This window comes from Panthera leo, chromosome B3 (genome assembly GCF_018350215.1).
Source record: "Panthera leo isolate Ple1 chromosome B3, P.leo_Ple1_pat1.1, whole genome shotgun sequence".
NCBI lineage: Eukaryota > Metazoa > Chordata > Mammalia > Carnivora > Felidae > Panthera > Panthera leo.
Genome location: NC_056684.1, coordinates 133,327,892 through 133,349,406, shown reverse-complemented (window position 1 = coordinate 133,349,406; position 21,515 = coordinate 133,327,892). Strand labels below are relative to the sequence as shown.

The window sequence follows — 21,515 nt, the reverse complement described above, 5'->3', positions numbered from 1 at the left end:
GGGTTGGCAAACGTTTCTATAAAGAGCCAGACACTAAACATTTTAGGCTTTGAGGACCAAGAGGCAAAATCAAGGATATTATGTAGGTATGACGAGAAAGGAAACAAATTTCCACAGAATTTTTATTGATTACATTCCAACTGTAACAATGAATACAACTTTCTGTGATACAGGTCCACTAATGAGAAGAACGGGATTATTTTGGAGGATGACATTTCACTTAATTTGGGTTCAAAGTTGGTATTTCTGCTCATCAAATTGATGGCAAATGTTCGTCTATAAAGGACTCCTAGCTTTTGGACTCTATGCCAACAGGCAGCAGGTGTGGTTTGGCTCACAGGCCATACTACGGTAGCCCTTCCTAACGTGATGCCAGCTCCAGGTTCTTGGCACTTTACTGTACTCTTCCCAAGTGCTTCCTTGTTTGGGTGGCCTCCTAAAAGCATATCTGGAAGAGTGGGTCGCCACTTGACCCAGGTTTATTCCTTCCTTCAAGCATTCGCTGAGCATCTGTTTCGTGTGTGACACTCCCCTGGTCTGCTGTTACCTTGACTCCTCACTTCCCTCCCCCAGCCCTTGCATGGGTGAAGCGGCAGCCGTGGTCGAAGGGCAAACACCCGGCACTCCCATCCAGGGCAGGTGGACTGAAAACAGATGAAGACCCAAGGTTAGAAGCAGTTGAGGAGGAGGTAGATGAACAGGATGCCCGTTTCTTGAATTTAGTGATTCATTTTGCAAGAATAACAGCTACATGAGCGCAGCGGCAGATGGAATCGTTTTTGATTAGGACCCTGGAGACCCTTTACTCGCAAGGCAAACTTGATCAAGTCACTTCATAGAGTTGAGCAGAGAGCGTGCCAGAGGATGGTGTCCAGCGTTCAAAGTCTACAATAAAGTCGGTAACCTTTGGAAACCAGCCTGCTCTCTATTCCTCCCACCATGGCCAGAAGCAGTGGTACCCTTTGGTTTAAGCACTTGTCTGAACAATAAAGGTTTGAGACTCCTCAGCTTGGAGCGGTATTGGTGTTTGAAAGCAAAAAGATAAATGGGATGGGGGCACAGATGTGGGGTTCACTCTGTTTTATTTCTCATTTCTGAGGGGAAAACTTGAGTGAGACTTGACGGACCTCATCTATTTCCTCACAACCTGGGTGGGGGGACTTTTATTGGTAGCTGAGAGTCCCAGAAGCATGACTTTTAGAAGCTTCTCCTGGACTCAGACTCTCGTAGAGTAGATCTCTCAAGTAGATCTGTAATTTGTACTCTTATTTTTAGTTAATATAGAAACAGGGGCTCGGAACTGAGTGTCAAAGCTCTAATTTCAGATCTGCCCCTATGTGACCCCTGGGCAGGCCCTGTTTTCTCTCTGGGTCTTAGTTGCCACATCTGTAAAGTAAGAATAGGGCTGGGCAGTCTCCAGGGTCCCAACATGCTCTCTGATGATGTCGTTCTGTGGGTCTAAGATATTGGTCCAAAATGTGTAAATTGCTTAGATAGTTTCTCATTGTTAAAAGTAAAGAGGTGAAATATTATCCATACGCCACGTTAAAGTTAAAACAAAAAAACTACAATTTTATACAGCTGCAAAGGATTACATTTATCAACGAACTCATTAAGTATATATGATGTAGAAAAGAAAATTCTCCTAAACCACTGGAGGATCTGTGTTACAAGAACTTTTAGTTAGGATATGGCCAACCTGTTCACGACGGTGAATAATGAAGACAGCTCGGTGTGTTATTTGTTCTATTTTAATACTGATGGATTTGAGACATAAGCTCCAGGGTAAAGCTGAGGGGTATCTGATTATTTTATTCCTGTCCCCTCCCCCATGGGTTTTGGCTGCTGGATCTCACTCTTGAATTCCAAAAATAGGCTTTGGCTTTTCCTTGCTCGTGGCATTGTCCTGCTGTCACTGCCACGCACCCAGTTCATGTAGTTGGGCTTTGGGTACTAGGAAGGTAATCGCTACATCCCTTGCCTGGGCCAGAAGAGCTTCTCATTCCTGGAGCCCCCTCAGGACTGGCTGGTTTATGTAGAGCCAAAATAGACTGGAAAGGGCGAGCCCTTGCTCCCAAAGGGAAGCGACATTTTCGCAAGTGGCATTTTGACTACCGCTCAAATGATTAGGATGCCATTTAGAGTCTAATTATTGCTCTACAAAATATTCGCGGTATTAAATGAACATGACCTGGGGTGTAGCGAGCTGGCAGAGGTGTGATTACAGCGAATGGACCTGCCTTTCCTGGTAGACGTAATGCTACTCCCAAACCCCCCTTCTTTTCTTGCAAGGGAGGCGATCTGGAGATGTCACCTGCCACCTGGGGTGTGTGGCCCAGGCATCATCTGCCCCACGTCCCTCTGCCCCGGCCACGCTGCCACCTCTCGACCCAACACCACACGTGGGAAAGGGCTGGCATCTGGCTGGCATCTCTCCCCTTCCCCTCTTCCTTCGCCATCTACCGGCACCCCCGCGCCATCTACAGGGCCCTCGGCCTCCCCTTCGTGCCCCCTTTAGATCAGACCCGAGCCCCTCAGCGTCAGCTACTTTTTCTCATTTCATCAAAGCACCATCAACAGCAACGCGTTTATAGCGTTGGCTCTGTGGTGGCCACTCTTTCAAGTATTTGTCCACTTAACCCCATGACAACCCATGGCTGGTGAGTAGGGAGTTTGGATGAAGCCTGGGCAGCTGGCCCCAGGGCTGGCCTTCAGCACGTGACTGCTCTCTCTCTCTTGGCCTCACGGGCTCCTCTCCCCTTCTGGCCGCCGGCCCCCGCCGGGCCTGGGGATTGAAGCGGCCTCTCACGTGCCCCTGGCACACAAACACCCACGTCTTAGACTGGAACCGTTATTGAAATATGAATGTTCTTATTTTGTCTGACTTTATTTTACAGCATGTATGGATTGCCATCTCCCTCGGTCCATTAAAACTGGGAAATGTTTACTTCGCCCTATACAGATATGATTAGTGGGTGTTTAAAAAGGGTAGTCAGGTAGAACCGGGGTGAGCAAACACCTCACCTAAGGAGCGGAAGCCGTGGATAGCAAATGCCTCCAGAGATGACTCAAGTGCCTTTTTATTCAGATGCATCCTTTGGGAGAGGGCTTCCGTTCGTTGTCGAGGTATGTTGACTTGAGCTGCTTCGGGGCTATATAATCCCCGTGTTTAGGGGGCCACGGGGAGGACATGCTATATACCCAAGAGGTAGGCTTGGCCTCAAGCTTTCACAAGCATCTGGAGCTGTCTAGGCACTTTCTCAGAGACAGCGTGCCGTCACCGTATATAAGATGCCAAGAGCGTCGGGAGGACAAGAGCCCTCAGCTGTGATGCCGGAGCTCAAACCCCTCAGAATTGGGGGCGAAGGGCTACTTTGTCGCTGTTGGCTTGTATTTCCTAATTTTGTGACACACCTGGACTAACTTTAGGAAACCGGTTTCATTATGGGAGGGAGGTCCAAAGCGGGAGGGGCCCATGAAGGATGCCACAGTGGAGGGGACATGCCTGAAGGACACGAACTGAGCACCTTTGCTTGACTGTGGTGCTGGTGGATATCATGGGGTCTGGGAGGTTTCTTGAAAATTCCGCAAGCCGGAAAGGCCTCAGTGCTTTGAAGCCTCGGGGATCCCAAAGAGGCCACGGGAGCGAGGGCCCCATTAGCAGTAAAAAATACTGCTGAATCTGCAGAACAGTTCAGGTGAGCATGTGGCATTTTGGGGGGCCTTTTATTTTAGCTATCCTTTGCTTTATGCAGCAAGAGTGGGACTGATAAGTGTGGCTGGCCTGTCTGTAATTAAAGTCGCAGAGGCAGGGGAGTGTTGTGGTTGAGGGCTCTGACTCTGGAACCAGACCTTCCGGATTCAGGTCCTGCCTCTTCCACCAGCTCACTGCGACCTGGCACGTCTGTGCTCCAGGGAGGACCGTCATAGTGCCGGCTTGTCCTTGGAGGGTTGTGAGGACGAGCAATGAGGCAGTTCTTGTAAAGCAATGAGACTAGCTCCCGGCTACAGAGTCAGTATCCTATAGTAAGGCTCGTCGTTGTAGTCTATTCAGGCTGCTGTAACAAAATTCCACAGACTGGGTGGCTTCTAAACAGTAAGCAGTTATTTTTTACCGTTCTGGAGGCTGGAAGTCCAAGGTCGTAGCTCTAACAGATTTGATGTCTGGCGAGGGCCGACACTTCTGGGTTGCAGACTGCGGGCTGGGTTGCAGGCTTCTTGCTGTGTCCTCACACGGTGGAGGGGGCAAAGGATCTCTTCTCTCTTATGAGAGTAACATTCCCGTTCCTGAGGGTTCCACCTTCATGACCTAATCACCTCCCAGAGGCCTCACGTCCTGACACCATCCTAGTGGGGGTTAGGTTTCAACGTATGAATTTGGGACACAAACATTCGGTCCGTACCACTTGTTAAGGAAATAGATAATTAACATATGTTCTAGTCTGATTCTATAAAGTGTGCTATTTTCAAGGATCTCAGATTGAATCCTTTTCTAAGATGAGAAAGCATTTTGTAAAGTAATTATTTCTGATATATTATAAATTTGAACTTTAATATTCAGATTTTCATTAAGTTTAGATAAAGTGATGGGAATTATACAGTTTTGCTTCTTAATGTAAGAATGTTAAATTTTTAGGGGCGCCTGGGTGGCTCAGTCAGTTAAGCCTCAGACTTCAGCTCAGGTCATGATCTCATGGTTTGTGAGTTCGAGCCCCGCGTCGGGCTCTGTGCTGACAGCTCAGAGCTTGGAGCCTGCTTCGGATTCTGTGTCTCCCTCTCTGTCCCTGCTCACTCGTGCTCTCTCTCTCTCTCCAAAAAAAAAAATAAACATAAAGAAAAATTTAAGAAAAATTTTTTTTAAAAATAAAAAATGTTAAATTTTTATCAAGAACTAATAGCTAACTTTTATTTAGCACTTACTAGCCAGTATCTGGGCTACTGTTCTTATTGCTTACGTGTATTAACTAATTTAATCTTCCTGATAACTCTCTACATTAATTACTATTATATTTCCCATTTTACCACGAGGAGTCTGGATAGAGAGGGGTTAATTGGCTTGCCCGAATCCACACGCCCCATCTGTGGTGGTGCCTGGCTTTACTTCCAGCTACTGTTCAGGTTGTGAATTCCCTATTCTGGAAGGTCCCCGGGCAGAACTAGTACAACTACTTGCTGGGGGCTAGGAGGCAGGGCTTGCTTGTAAGAGCCTGAAGCATCTGATTGGTCGTACCTTTAGGGCTTTGATTGTAGGTAGCAGAAGCTGACGAGTTCACTCCGGCGGAAAAGGCAGTCATCCCTGTGTGCTGCTCACAGGATCCACAGAAGGCTGAAGAATGGGTCTGAGCAGAAATTAGGAAGGCAAGGTCCCTGGCTCAGTTTGGGAGGACACCGTTCCTTCCTTCCAGGGCCTCCACCAACCCTTCTTCTACTGTGGCCCCCAGGCCCTCCCCTCCCTGCTCCAGATGCAAAGCTCCGGCAGGAGCATCTGATTGGCTGAGTTTGGGCCACATGACCCACTCCTATCGCTTCTGTCCTTCATTCATCCTTAGGCCTTACTACAGGGAGACAGAGAGGCTGCTTTCCTCCAATGTCGGGTATCCCCAACTCTTGAAACAAAAAAATCAGAAGTGTTTTGAGGTGATGGGAAGCCAAAACGACAGAGATGTCTCCTTTGGAGACTTCAACTGGACGTTTCTCAAGTTCCCTCGTAGCCCCAAGATTCTCCAGGTCTACTTTTTAGGAGGGCTGGTATTTTCCTGGTGCCATGGCTGGTAGCACGTGGAATGGAGCTCTGTACCAATTGGGCCTCCAGTAAGTGTTTTTCACTGAGTATAATGAGTATGTTAGCCTCTGGCACAAAAGAAAATAAGGATGCACACTTATTTATAGCATCTAGCTTTTTGATTCAGAACAGGCTGTTTCAGCTGCTGAGCTCCTTTTGTTTATCGGGAAAACAGTTGATATTTATCATTCCTCTTAGCAAAAAGAGGAAGAAAAGCGTTCAAACATTTAAATGTTTCTGTGTACATATTTAAGTACTTAGTGGTCATATTGCAGTGAACTGGTTCCGTAGAGCTGTTAGGACAAACCTCATTTTTGATTGTCATCTGCGACCTTCTCCACGCGCCGGATCCTTTGCCTAATTCCTGCAGTGTGATGATGTTTTCCGTTTCCTCCTCCTCCGCCGTCCCTCATCCCCCAACTCAGTTTCCAAGCACTGTTGGCTTTTCACTGCTTGGTGTTCTCTCCTTAAGAGCCGTCCTCCCCCACCTCTTCCCAGCTCCTACCACCCCACACCTGGATGAGGTCTCCCTTCACGCATCTTGCCTACTTGATGTTTTCAGCAGGCTGCTTTAGTTTTTGTTCCCACAGTGCTTCTTAAAGGCACAGTGAGGGCTTTTTAGGGCCCTTCTTAAGGGTTTCCTGTTCTTATCAGTATAGCAGAGCCGCTAAGGGGGCTCTGGGGTCAGGTTCGGATCCCAGCTCTGCCATTTAGTGTCTGTGTTAGTGAGAGGTGCAGCCAGATGTAATCAAAAAAACCAGCTCACAGTGACTTTGCCAAATATGAGTCAGTTTCTCCCCCCACAACAACAGCAACACGTCTGGAAAGAGGCTGCAGTCACAGCCACGGCGTGTCACAGCCTCAGGGGCCCAGTGCTTTCTCTTTCTGCTCAGCCATTCTAGAGAGTGGCTCTTGTCCTCATGCTTCAGCGTTCCTGGCTGCGTCCCAGGTGGGAGGGAGGGCCAGGGCTGAGGGCAGAGCGTGCAGTAGCCCAGAAAGCCCTCCTCTTAGAGAGCCATGCCGGAAGCCTCACCCAGCGGCCTCTGCCGACATCACATGATCCAGAATGAAGTCACATGTCCAACCCCCCAGATTTTGGCTAAGCAGTTTGCCAGTGTGATCGCAATGAGGAACCAAATATTCATCTTACTTGGGATCTGCAGATCCCCATCCTATCCCATCACCAGGTGTGCAGTAGGTGCTTCTTAACTGCTTATCGCTTTACCTTTTAATATATTTTTATTGGGGTAGGTTTTCACAGTGAACCAGCTAGCATAATATTTGCTGTGACCTTCTCTGTAAATACTACCAAAAATTCTGGAATTCTTTTCTCTCCTCTCCCACCTCCTCACTTCGCCTTTATTATTTCCTGCCATTCGTTCGTCACCCTCTCTGTGGCTCCTTTGTTCCTCCCTCAGCCCCTAGCCCCCTACCCATCCCTGAATGTCTGCCTGTTAGTCCTGAGACTTCCGTAGTTGCTCTCCTCTGCCCCAGGCTGGCCGCAGAGCATCACTAGAGAGAATTGGCAGCAGGTGCTGCAGGTGCCATTGCACACACACCAGCCTCTAAGGTGACACTGGTGTCTGTCTGTCTCAGGGTGAAGTTGATGTTTAAAGCTTTTCTGTCTTTTTTAAAAAACTCCCAGCCCTATTCTGTTTCCCTGCTCCTACACCCACCTTAGCCCATCTTTACAGAGGAAACAGTGGCTGGGAAGGACAGCTGCTGGTAAGGGTCTCTCCTCTTTATCTTAAGGAGCCTGTGTCCTTAAGAGAATGCCTTCCACCAGGGGCCCGTCTATTCCAGGGACCTGGCTCTCTCTGGTCCTGGGGGACCTAATTTATCTCCTCGGTTTCTTCTCTGACTTTCTTCCGCTTGTTTGTCTCAAGTTGTCTCCATGGAAAGATAGGTGCATAGATAAGTCACGTTCTTCCATTTGCAGACTCCCCTCCTTCTTTTCTCTGCTCATTAGGCCCCCGCAGCCCGGCATCCTCCTGCACCGCATCCCAGAACCGTGCTTTCCGGAGCTCGGCCACCTGCTGCCGGGTCTGGGGCCCCTGGGCCTCCCGCACTCTGACCGTCTCCTCGTCCCCGTCCTGAGACTTGTCTGTGTCTCCTTTCCTGGTCCCAAAGTAGAGATGCTTCCCACGGTCCTGCCCGAGCTGCCCTCTCTCCGAGCACTCCTTTGATATTCTTCAAAACCTCTTCTGATGGCTTCAACTGTTTTCTCAAATGTACTTTTCCCCCAGTTATTTTTACTGTGGTAAAATACATGTCTTACCTTCTTAACCATTTTAAAGTCGTGCAGTGCAGTGGCATTAAATACATTCACAATGTTGTACAGCCATCAGCACCATCTATCTCCAGAAATCTCTTCATCTTGTAAAACTGGAACTGTCCCCATGAAATGCTACCTCCCCCATCCCCCTCCCCGAGCCCCTGGCACCCACCATCCTGCTCTCTGTCTTTGTGATCTTGACTCTTCTGAGTACCTCATACAAGTGGAATCATATGGTATTTATGTTTTTGTGACTGGCTTATTTCACATGCAACAGAATTTCCTTCCTTTTTAATCTGAGGCTGGATAATATTCCATTGTATGCTTATATCTCACACATTTTGTTTATCTTTTCATCCATTGATGGACACTTGGGTCCCTTCCATGCTTTAGCTATTGTGAATAATGCGGCTATGAACATCAGTGTGCAGATACCTGTTTGGGTCCCTGCTTTTAATTCTTTGGGGTCTGTCTTTATGCCAGTACCATACTGTTTTGATAGCTGTAGCTTTGTAATAAGCTTTGGAATGAGGAAGTGTGAGTCCTCCAACTCAGTTCTTTTTTATCATTGTTTTGGCTATTCTGAGTCCCTAGAGATTCCATGAATTTTAGGATAGGTTTTTTTTTTATTTCTGCCAAAAAAAAAAAAAATGCCATTGGGATTTTTATAGGGATTGTGTCAAATCCTCAGATCACTTTGAATAGTTCTGACATCTTAATAATAGTAAATTTTCTAATCCATAAACATGGGATGTGTTTCCATTTATTTATGTCTTTAATTTCTTTCAGCTCAAATGTATGTCTTTTTTTAGATTTTTCTCTTGAGGCCCCAGATTGTCTCTAATTATCATCAGTAACCACATGACACCTCAGACTCACCATGTCCCTTACCAAGCTCATTAATAAAACACATTTCTTCCCCAAATTCTCTCTTTATTCTAAAAATTTTCTTTCTCTCTCTCATAAACACACACACACACACACACACACACACGCATATGTGTGTGTTTACACAAGGGTCTTCTCTGTCATGGGTTTGCTCCCAAGTATACAAGCCAGAGACTTTGGAGGCCTCCTTCAGCCTCTACACCTCACCAGTCATCCCTCCCCACTCCTTGGCTGCCCTGTCTTTGCTGAAGTCTCTAGACCATTCTATCCACCTTATTCCTGGTCTATCTTCATGCTGGTCACACATCCCTCTCCCCGCCCCCCAAATGATCCTTCTAAAGCTCTGATGTGATCATATCACTCTGTGCATAGTGAAGCCTATTGTAGATTACCCACCTAGGTGGGTCCTGAGGTGACAAAGTCAGGATTTCTGCCCTTGATGGTTTTTCACAGTGGAATGTGGCTGGGCTGGGGCGGGAAAGTTGAAGACCGTGATATTAACATACAGTTATGAACTTGAGGAGCACCACCAAGCCTGGGGTGGAGGAGGGAGATGGAACATCTTTGAAAAGGAGCTGCCATGTCAGACTCTCAGTGACATGGGCCCAGCCTATGCCAGCCTCGCAGCCTCATTCCGCCCATTCCTGCCTGTGTGCCCTGGGCTGCCTTTATTACTGGACCATTTGCTATCATCGAGTCAAAGCATTCCCTCTCACCTCCACATCTCTGCTTATACCCCCCTCTTCCAGATCAGAGCTGCATTTTTTTTCTTCCTCATTAATCAAGGCCCAGCTCAAGTAGCATTTTTCCAGCATGCCATTTCTCAATTCTGTGATTACTTGCCCATTGTTGGGGCACATATCAGTCTGGGCCTTGTGTTTGAGTTGTTTATATACGTGCCTTTTTCTTTGTACTGGATGAAAAACTACTTAGTCAACTGTGGATGGTCCTGGCTTCTGGCACAGTGACTCATACCCTGTGGGAGCTCCTCAGGAGGGGTCTGGTGGAGGATTAAGTCTGACGCATTCGAGGGAAGCAGATTTTGTAGGACTTACCTTAATACGTGTAGACACAAACTCACACATATCCCATTGTGACATTGGCAGTTCTCAGATGTCTGCATTTATTCTTCTTTCCAACCAGTGCTTGGAAAGAGCCATGAAGTTTGCCTTTGAGGAGTTCCAGCTGTGGTACCAGTTTGCTCTGTCCCTCATGGCCGCCGGAAAAGTGAGTTGCCCTTTGATGCGTATTCCTCTCTCAGTGCTTCATGTCTTGGAATTCCAGGGGGTGATATCACACCTTGCAGATGTCTACACCGACTATCTGAAACTCTCCTGTGGTCATTTATAACTAAGTCATCACATGTAATGATTTGGGAGCCAAACACGGACATGCCACTGAGAAGAGAAATTCTGAAATATTTGCCCTTTTTTGGCCACTGTAACTTTGTCGTGTGAAGGCGGGACTTAAGCTAAGGCTGGTTCTCCCAGCGACCCTTTCACTCATTTGGAAGTATAAACATATTCCTGGAGGGGGAAATCATTCCGTTGTCTTTAGCAAGGCATTATATCAGGCAGCGTAGGATCCTGGTTGAAAGCTTGGGCTGTGGAGCCTTGCTGCTGGAGTCGAGGCCTGGAGCTGCCCTCACAGCTATCACTGAGGGCAGGCCACTTAGTATCTCCATTTCCTCCTCGGCAAAGTGGAGACCCAATGGAGCCTCCCTCACAGAACCGTTATCAGGTAAATGAGGTAAAACCCCTAAGATGCGTAGAATAGCACCCCCCCCCCGCCCCGCCTCGCACAGGTACACACACAATAAAGGTAGTAGCCACCATTCTCGTTAATTTGGGCCATTTAGCGAAGCTGCCATCTAGTGCCTTGTTAAGTCTGAGATATGAGATTATTTGGGCCAAGTGGAGACAGAAATTGAGTATGGCGTACTTTAAATTGTACCGTTTATTCTTCATGATAACTGAAGCCTTCGCTGCCTTTATTTATTTATTTTTTCTTATTTTTGCAACGGCGACACAAGTAAGGAAGAAAATTAGGGCGATTCCAGGGAAGCATTTCTCCTTGTCCTAACCACAGTTTACTCCCGTCACTCGAGAGCCCCAAGCTCCGGTTGTCACCATCCTCAGGCCCCTGCTCTGTTGGGTTCAAAGTTGAGAAGCCTCGTGAAGAGGCCACCCTTACCGAAACCCCTCAGGGAAGGCTTTTGTATTTGGTCCTGTCAAAAAAGTTTGAGTTTTACAGAAATAATTTCCTTTTGCCAAGTCTGCTCGTGCCGTGAAGGTGCTGAAAGAGTGTATCCGTCTGAAGCCCGACGACGCCACCATCCCGCTCCTCGCCGCGAAGCTGTGCGTGGGCTCCCTTCACTGGGTGAGTAGGGCTGGGGCCCCGCGCGCTCAGGCAGTGACCTCTTTCACTTCAAAACACTGAGAGAGAATAGTGGCAATTCATCAGCTACCCAAAAACAAGGCCGCCCAAAGCCCCAAACCCCAGAACCCCTCCGGCCTCAACGCACCGCGCCAGGACTGAGGAGAATCACGTTCCCAGGATACTCCAGGGTTTTCTTTTTCACAGGAATGTGCTTCAGTTGATGAAAGAGGCAGAAGTGATAAAAGAGAATGGGAACTCGTACTCACACAAACCTTGCTGTACGCAAAGAAGGGATGCGGGACTGGAAAGGTGTATGTCACTGAGTGATTCACTCTTAGCAGAGCGGAGGTTTTCTATAGAAGAGAAGAGTCATTCTCTCCTGCAGCTCACATGTAAACCAATGCTGTTCGTTCCTCCTCCTTCACGTAGGCTTTCCTCTCGCTCAGATTTGAATTTGGGAATAGTCCCATCTGTAACAGTTCTAGTACCTCAAAAAAAAATACCGTTTGAGTAGAAAGTAGAAAAGCCAGACTAACCGCTGAGGTGGTGGTATGGATCGTTACCACAGACGATCCAGTTTTAATTTCTTTTCTTTAACTTCACGTCAAGATTAATTAGAAGAAGAATTTGCTCCAAAGACCGAGGTGCCCTGCTAAGGATTTTTACTGTTACGGTCCTCGCTGCTTGTTTTTTTTGTTTTTGTTTTTTTTCCCATTTATTCTCACGCAGCAGGACGAAAGTAAGCCCTGGGAAGAAAGTGTTCTACTTCTGCTAAATTGTACTTGGGGAAGTGTGGAAGGAAAAAGACATTTTGAAAGGGCAGGTTCTCACCTGAGGCTCACAGCTCTGAAGGCGTCGTGTGGTTCATGCACTTTCGGACAGTTCGGTGCCACAGGAGAGGGAACCACACAGGCAGGCTCCAGCAGTGGGCGGAGGAGCTGGACAGACCCTTCCGTTTTGAAAATGCCACTTTCCGGCGATGACTGTCGCGCCCCTTCCAGCCATGGCACTGTTCGTGACTGTCACGTAGATCTCTCCCTAAGGCCAAAAATAAACTGGACTCTCTTTTTTTGTGTGTAAAGATGAGCAGAACAAATCTTTTCTGTATATATATATTTTTTTACATTTTTATTATTAAAATTTCCAAACACCCCACAAGTCAAGAGTGTAATGAACTCCCGGGTACTATCCCCCAGCCTCCGTGGCCCCAACATTTGCCATATTTTGAAGAAACAAATCTTATTATTTTGGCTTCTAATAAATTGTGCAAAAGGTCTTACTGTGGGTGCCTTTTCCGGGTGCTTGGAAAGAGCCATGAAATTTGTGGTCCTTTCACATTTTCTCATTGGAATCTGCTGATGTGAGGTCCATGTGCTCTGCATTGTAAAATAAATAAATGGGGGGTTCTGAAGTTTTTAACAGCTGTGGGAAAGAGAATCCAAGCCCAAATGTGTTATTTTTGTCATTAAAAAAAAAAAGGAAGGACCAGACACCAAATGTTTTAAGAACTTTATTATATGTAACATATATATATTATATATGTTACATCTATAATTATTATAGATATTATTTATTTACAATCCGATTTCTGAATCCCTAGCACAGCCCAATTACAGATCAAATTAGTAAAAACTAAAGATGAAAAAGATAGAACCCCACCAAGAATGAAAATGACCTTGGAAAAGAAGTGAAAAAAAAAAGCATTAAGGCAAACTCGAAAGAAAGAAAGGCAAGGTGGGAGCCCTGAGGTCTGTCAGACAGGCTCAAATAAAGAGAACAGAATCACCAGAGTGGAATTGGAAGACCTGGGAGTTATTTTCACAGTGACTCATCAGAAATCTGGTTTTGCCAGCAGACGCTTATGGGAACTCATGTTAGAAATTCTGCAGGTTGTTGTCGTTTTCAACTTGTCTGGTTTTTCAGTTGGAAGAGGCCGAGAAGTTTGCCAAAACCGTCGTTGATGCGGGAGAGAAAACGTCAGAATTCAAGGCCAAAGGCTACTTAGCTCTGGGGCTCACGTACAGTCTGCAGGCCACTGACGGTGAGAGAAGTCCCGCCCCAAGGGATCTGGGCTCCTCAGGGCTGGGCTCCCTACGTCTGCACTGCAGGGTTGCCACAGCCCTCACAGAGGACTGTCGCAGGAGTATGCATCTAAGTTGGGTCACTCGGGTGTGCCGTCCCGTGGGGACCTGCTGCTGCTGTCCTTTTCGCTCCCACTGGTTGGAGAATCGGAGCGTGGGGGCGAAGGCCCTGTGCGCCAGGTGCACTGACTGGTGGTGCACGGGGTGCCCAGCTGGCAGGTGCAGGGTCTTGAGAGGTGGTTCACCCAGCCCAGCCTGCACCTGCGTCTGCCCTGGCACTTGGCTGGGCTGTCCCCATGTGAAGGGATGTTGTGTCTTAGGCACAGGAATGTGGAAGAGTTTAGGGCCAGCCTCCTCCAGGAAGCTTCCCTTGACTGCTCAGGATGCCCCTTCCCTAGTAGCACATTTTAGTTCACAGATATGTGCACGTGCTGTGCAACAGCTTATCAAATACCCATGCGGGGGGACATGCTTGTTGGATGTACGTAGAATTTGGGGGTCCCAGCTATTTTTTAAAAATCTTAATTATGTTTTGTACACCTGATGAAGCTTTCAATGGTACGTTTGCAGGAAATATAAACTGATAAATTACTTTCCTGAGCTCTTATTATGTCTTTAACATTTTGTTGTTAAATATAACACGAATAAAAAACATTTTCCAAAGCAAATGCATCATTAACGAATGAGGATACAGGAGATATCCTTGTAATCACCACCCTACTCAGGAGATAGAACCTTACCAGCCGCCTGGGGAACATCTCCTGTCCCCCCCTCCCCCAATCCCCCCGCCGCTCTTGATCACAGTCCCCGTGAAGAAAAAACACCATCCTGACTTGTATAGTATTCACTTTCTTTTTCTTGCTTTATAGTTTGGCTATAGTTTACTTTACAAATTACCCCAAATCCTCTTCTCCTAAAAAATCAAAGACCTTAGAGAAATTTCACATTATCAATCGATTTTCAATAATGGGCTTGGGTTTTGGTTTTGTTTTTTGTTTGTTTGGTTTTTTTTTTTTTTTTTGCTAATCTTTTTTGCATACATCATATACTGGCAACACCCAGCACATTGTTTTAACTATGGGCGACTTTCAGTGAAGTTTAAGTTTAATGCCGTGTATTTATCCAGATAGAGTCTTAGTCTGGACCCCAGCCCTGATTAGCCCTGTAATTTTGGGAGAGGTGCTTGACCTGTTGAGCCTTGTCTTGCATTCATGGTTTAGTAGGATCGCCTGAGATGCTCTCTAGCTTAGTCACTGTTGTTCTAAGTTAGCTATGGCCCTTGGGACAGCTGTCCACCATTCTCAGTATCATAGCTGGAGGGGATCGGCCATGCTGGATTGTTCGATAGGGCCTCCTCAGTTCCAACCCTGAGCAGGTTCCTCCAGGACTTTTTCTCATGTCTTAGTAAAAAGTACCTTTATAGTTCCCATGACAGACCTTAAGGAAGCCATTTCTCATATGCTCGATACAGGGGACGTGTGGGCTCACAGCAAGATGGCCTCACACTTTTCAGCTGATTTTCTAGTATCATTTGTGGGTTTGCCTGGTCTATCCCTTATGTTCATATCAGGGTATTAAAGGTCCTGGCCATTGTCCAGTGTGACTTAAACCGGCCTTGTATGGCATCAAGCTAGTTCCCTTGGCCCAGTATCATAGTTGTCAGTGCCAGAAGGAACCGAAGTCCGTCTGATCAACACCATTGGTGCTTGAATCTCTCTGGACCATCCAGTAGAGGCAGTCTTCCCCCCCTGGAAGCCACATGCCCGCGCTCGAGAAAGCAGACTCACTCCTCTCTGGAATTCCCAGCTGATCTTTTGACAACAGCCCCCTATGCCTGGGGCATCAAGGTGACCAGCCAACTCATACTGTCCCCTCGGCATGGCTCCACAGCTGTGCCCACAGAGTGCAACCGTCTGGGGGCGGTCTGGGCTTCATTTCCCAGTGCCCGGACGGGGCTGGGCACACAGTCCTGTGTTGCTTTTAACCCAGTTGCATGTACAGTTTTTATGATGAGCTTTGTGTTTGTCAGAAACTCCCCGATCTTCCATGCCACTGACTAATGGAACCCTTTTCTTAGCTTCTTTGCGAGGGATGCAGGAGGTCCTACAGAGAAAGGCGCTTCTTGCATTTCAGAGGTGAGTGGGAGTTCATCTTTTCACTCGGCTGTGCATAATGACACCAAAGTATGAAAAGTATAAAAAGAAGAGATATTTATAAAGATTATGTAAACAGTATTTTCCCCCCGGGAGTCTTTTCATCTCGAGCACCGAACACACAGTATCAAAACTTGCTGCCCCACTTGTTGCTACGTAAATCTGCATTGTTAATCTGTTTATCCACTTGGGCATGTTATTCATTCCTAATTAAATGATTTCAGCTCTAAGAAGATGGACACTTTGTATGTCTGGGGAGATGCTTCCTTTTATTAAAGACAATTGTCATCATCTAGAAAAGGGATCATTTCTTTTCTAGCCTTTTTTGTTTGTTTGTTTGTTTGTTTGTTTGTTTGTTTGTTTACACGTCATGCTGAAGATGTTTATAAGAAATGAAAAGGCCAGATTTTAGGACAGTTTCTGAGATGCTGTGATAAGACAGGCCAGCAAGTCTCAGGACCCCGCACTGCCACTGAGCTCCATAAGCCTTGTGATTGTCTCCATCAATTATTCTCTTCATGAAATTAGGAGGGCGCCTTTATAATTAGAGAATGCTCGAGTGACCTCTCGCATTCCTCCTTGAACTTGATCCTCATGCCAATAAGACAGACAAACAAGTGGTGTGTCTACTGCAGGTAAGGGACTAAGGCGTGCAGGAGGGAAAAGAGTTGCCAGAGTCACATAGCTACTGAAGTCAGGGTAGAATCAAGGTCGCCTGACTCCCACTCAGCTTTCCTCGTACCTACGATACTTTGCCGCCCTAATTTTATTCCTTACCACAGGTATAATAAATCACCCAAACGAATCATTGCCTGCAGGGGTAGCCCCGTGATGTCAAATCTTGAATCGGTATTGATCCTGTCACCTTAAATGTATCTGAGTTACACTGATTTCTTGGAATTGTGTTAGAAACTTCGTTACTTTTCTGAAAATTTTATGAGGACCTCTCAATACCAAATAACCTCTGTTCAATTTCTTTTCTTAGTAACTGGGGTTGCCTACAGATTTGTCACTGCGCACGTGTCCCTTTTTTCATGAAATCATTATCACCCGGCTTCAGTTACTATGGGACTCTTTTGTCTCGTTTCTTTTCGTTTCCTAGCAGGCATACTGATAGCTTCTTCCCTTTTGCCAGTCCCAGACTGGTTAATGACGCAAAGTACCACTTGACATCTGCAGACAGACCTCCTATCTCCATGCTAAGCTTTTGTTAACGTTCTTCAGCATGGAGTGTGGAAAGCATTTCCATTTCAAATGATTTGGAGTTTCACGTCCTGCAGTCCTAGTTTGTAAAGCCCACACATGGATGCCTATGAAAAGTGGCCATCACATCTGTTTCATTTTTCTTAAATCGGCACATCTTCCCGACTGTCTAAAAACAGCCATGGCGGTGGTCTGCCTTGAGCTGCCAGAATTCGTAACTTCATGTTATATAACAGCTATTCCATTGGCCTGAAATCCCTTTTTGTTCCTTTTTTTGCTTGGGTTTTAATTCATGGAGATTTTTAAAAATATTAGTTCATATGGGAATAAAGAGTAATAAAATCCTGCTAACCTACACGATCATATTGGGGAAGGCTAACCTAAATTAGTATTTGTGTGAAATAAAGAATATTTTTCAAAGGAATAAAATTATTTTGTTTCAAGTACGTTCATTAGCTAGAGCTATTCCAGTGCACTGGAGACTTAACAAAAATCTATAAGGGAATGATGTGAGGTAAATAAGAATGATTTGTATTACTTCTTAAATGTAAATGGGTATTTAAAAACCACTTGGCTGAGAAGTACTTATTTACTGTGTATTGTAAATCTTCTGCCCACAATTCTGTTTATACCGTTGTTTGACAATTTTTTTGTTTAGAGAAAACAGTATAATTCAAAAAGGATGACGTTGGGGCTCCTGGCCGGCTCAGTCGGTGGAGCGTGCAACTCTTGATCTCGAGGTTGTGAGTTCGAGCTCCACGCTGGGTGTGGATCCTACTTTTCAAAAGAAGGGGATGGGGTTATAGATATAGCATGTGAGAATTAACTCTTAATTATGACCGGAGTCAGAATTCAGAAAGATTTGCTTTCTAGTGGATTCCAAAAGTCGATTTTTGAAGACCTCCTAGTTGCATGACTGCATCTTAATACTGAGACCCTCAGCTGTTTGCTGACTCATACACTCAGCCCAAGCAGCTGAACCAACTCATTTGCCTGGTACGAAAGAATCACGAGGAAAAAGTGTTGTCTTCTGAGCTTTCTGAAGACACACAAGTGGTCTGAGTGGCTACTTCTGTGCTCTTGTGTCCTCCAGAGGAAAGCAAGTCTGCAAACAGTCAAGAGCATGTTTCAGCAGCTTGACCCCCCATCGGCAGCAATCTGGGCTGCCCCACAAGGAAGAGGTGACATGGTGTCATTCACATTTGCCATATAAAGTGTTACAGGGGGTCCAATCTCGCTCTTTTTTTTCTCTCCCCCTCCTAGCTTCAGTTTAAGTTAATGTGGCATGTTTTATGCACAGTTCGTCAGGAACTGGGCAGTTTCCCAGAATATGGGACTTTCAGTACTAAAACCAGGAATATCCTGGGCAAACCGGGACAAGTTGGTCATATCCTATGTGTGTAACTAAAGGGAGGTTCCTGAGTAATAACTTTCATCAGGTTTGTATTTTTTATTTCCTTAATAACACACAGATCCCATGTCCACTGTAATTAGGACTAATGGGACCTTAAGAGTTGGCTAAACAAGGCAATGGGGTGTTATGCTAGGGAGACAAGGCCTCAGAATTTCACTTCTGGCTTCACCTCTTTTGCTGGATGCTCTTGGACAGGATGCTTAATAGTAGATGCTTCATAAACTATAGTTGTTCTTGTTACCAGGTATGTGTCTTATGGACCAGGTTGAAATTGGTCAGCCTTCTCTATATTCTTAGTTCATCTCTAGAGGATGTTGGAACCAGAGTCTAGGAAAGCACTGGAGTGACCTCAAGGCATTCTGAGTTTCAGCCAGGTGGTCTGGGAGGCCCATCCATGCTCTCCAATAGCACCCTGGCATACCTCTCCCAGGACATGCTCCCACTGCACTGTAACGATCACTTTGGGTCTCCCCCTCTGCGGGGTTGTGGGGAGCTTCTGAAGGAAAGACGCTTGTGTTGTTCTTTCATCTCCTTCCTCTCCAAGAGGCTAGGACATGTCCTGGCATTGCAATAGGTACTGCATAATATGGATGGACGGATGGACAGCTGGATGGATGGATGGATGGATGGATAGATGGATGGATGGATTTATGGTTGGATGTGTGATGAGGATGGATGAGTGGATGGATGGATGGATGGATGGATGGATGGATGGATGGATTGATGTATGGATGACTAGGGTGAATGGATGGATGAGTGGTGGATGGATGATTGGATGGATGTGTGAGTGAATGGATAAGTGGATATGGATAGATGGATGAGTGGATAGAGGGGTGGATGGTTGGATATGTAGATGGATGGATGGATTAGTGGATGGATGAATGACTAGGATGGATGGATGGATGAGTGGTCAGATGAGTAGATGGACTAATAGATGGATGGAAGGGCAGGTGGATGGATGGGCGACTAGTTGAGATGGATGGCAGATAAGTGGACAGATGGATGGATGGGTGGATGGGTGGATGACTGGATGGATGGGTGGGTGACTTGGGTAGGTGGATGATGGATGAGTAGATGGATGGACAGATGGGCAGCCTCAGTGAGCCAGCAATCTAATAATTTTTTCTTATGGAAGAGAAACTGACTTAATGGATATGGAGGTGCTTTGACAAAGGAAGTGCTTTGTGAGCATCCATGGGGTGACATTTTTAGGTCTTTGGGTTTCTCTTAGCAGCCTTACCAGGTGCTGACTCTATGGGAATGGGCTTTATGAGGCTGCTTTAAGTCCATATGCTGAGTCCAGCAGGCTTACAGTTTTCAAGATCGCTACTAATGTCTTTCCTCTCACTTGCATTGCTTGGTCATTTCTGTTGAGCACGTTTTCTGTTGGCATAGTTTTGTCACAGGAAGCCTAGCTGCTGAAACTGTTCTACATGACCGAAGCAAGTTTTCTGGAGTCTACATGAGCTCCACACTGTGCGCTTTTTCTTGTTTTCTTGGGCATTCTCCTTATCTCCTTTTTTCTTTCATAGGCTAAAGTGGTCAGTTTAATTCATTAGCAAAATTATTGAAATAAGATTTTTCAATGTGTATGTTTAAGTTGTGTCCTGTTAGAAACTTGGCAGTTGGGCAGTCAAGTTGGCAGTCTTCAGGTTTTGTCCTGATGCACCCCAGAAATGCCAAGATTTCTGTCGTTTCTGGTTTGTTTCTTTCATAGTGCTGTGGCTAGCAGTTAATCATTATTTGAGGAGGCCAGAGTGGCCTTTGGTCAGAACTATCCCCATCTACTCCCTGAACTCACCAAGCCATTGCCAGCTTTTCTTGGTTGGTGTTGGGCAGAAGCAACCATGACTTGATTTAACTTCATTTGTGACAAGTCTAAACTGGCCTGAGAAAATGGTAGCTCTGAGGAATTTGGGGTTTTTTTGAGGGTTGTAAAAACCTGGCTTCATCCATTGTGAAAGAAGATAAGATAAAATAAATAATGCTAAATAATTCAAAGTCTCTTCATAATTAAGTGTGTATTCGTTTTCCCTGAATAATTGGGAGAGACAGAAACCATGACATTCCAATCTCACTTTTTATGAACACCAAAGAAAAAAAATTCTTTGATGTACAAATTCATGGAAAACCAATACTTGTAAAATCATAAAACTTGGAGCCCACCGAGTAGGCCTCTGGCAGAAATATGACATTTAAATTTTTTTTTAACGTTTTATTTATTTTTGAGACAGAGAGAGACAGAGCATGAACAGGGGAGGCGCAGAGAGAGAGGGAGACACAGAATCTGAAACAGGCTCCAGGCTCTGAGCTGTCAGCACAGAGCCTGACACGGGGCTCGAACTCACGGACCGTGAGATCATGACCTGAGCCAAAGTCGGACGCTTAACCGACCGAGCCACCCAGGCGCCCCAGAAATATGACATTTAAAAGGACAACACGCACGCCTCTTCAGTCTCAGCCTCTTAAATGAGGGCTGTGTCTTGAGGCAAGATGATGAATGAAGATTCGCAGGAATGGGAGTCTGGGTCCTTTGCTGTTGAGTGTACCTAAAGGACAGTCACCACCCCAGTTTCCCCAGTCCTGCACTGGAGCTACCACATTTGTCTAAACAATGCCCTACTTGTTGGACCCAGTAGCGTATTTTCTGGATCCCAAATACCTGGAAGACTGTTTAGCCTTTTTCTCCACAGCAGACAGATGGTTTCTGCAAAAGGCCTTATTACTACAGGAAGACATCCTTGACGTGTTTGCTGCCATTGAATACATAATGATTTGGCTTCCTTTTCTATCTCAGATTTGTTTTCTGCTGGTAGAAGATTCTCCTTTAATCCCAGAGTGTTGACAGAGGACCGTGAAGGGTTGTGTACTGTCTGCCCCACCCCCACCCCTAGTTGTAATTAGTCGGCCCCATAGTGCCTTAGGAAGAAACTGAAAGTTTGTTTTTCTCTTCCTACCAGACTTCTGAACACAGACTTCTGCCTCGTCGAGTCACATTTTGAGTTACTCTTGGTGAAATACAATTGGCCTCCACATAAAAGCAAGAATGACTGTGTTTGCAATCAAGTAGGAGGCCAGTACAGCCTCTTCCCCTTCGCTGTCAAAGGCCAGTTAATAAAACGAAGCCTGTGTCTGGCCACAGAGACTTACATGTCATAGTTACACAGACTACATTAGTAAGCTGGAGGGAGCTTAGTAGAAGCTTCAAGAGGCTGAATGAGAATCCTCCCCTTCCCATGGTTCATCAAAAACCAAAACCTCATTTTACAAGCAAAGCCAGGTCTTTGATTTTCATACGGTTTCCCTGAAATCCCGAAATTTGGAGGGAGTAGTGTTAAGG

The 21,515-nt window shown here is 46.0% G+C and overlaps 1 protein-coding gene across 11 annotated transcripts in view; it reads left to right on the top strand.

Moving 5' to 3' along the window:
* Positions 1-21,515, top strand: part of TTC7B (tetratricopeptide repeat domain 7B) — a 254,266-nt gene that overhangs the window by 134,784 nt on the left and 97,967 nt on the right. For all 11 annotated transcript variants that reach the window (XM_042944076.1, XM_042944086.1, XM_042944078.1 and 8 more), the window contains 4 exons: positions 10,089-10,172; positions 11,220-11,324; positions 13,248-13,365; positions 15,483-15,540. In XM_042944076.1, coding sequence (XP_042800010.1) covers positions 10,089-10,172; positions 11,220-11,324; positions 13,248-13,365; positions 15,483-15,540 — 365 coding nt within the window. The remainder of the gene's footprint in view (positions 1-10,088; positions 10,173-11,219; positions 11,325-13,247; positions 13,366-15,482; positions 15,541-21,515) is intronic.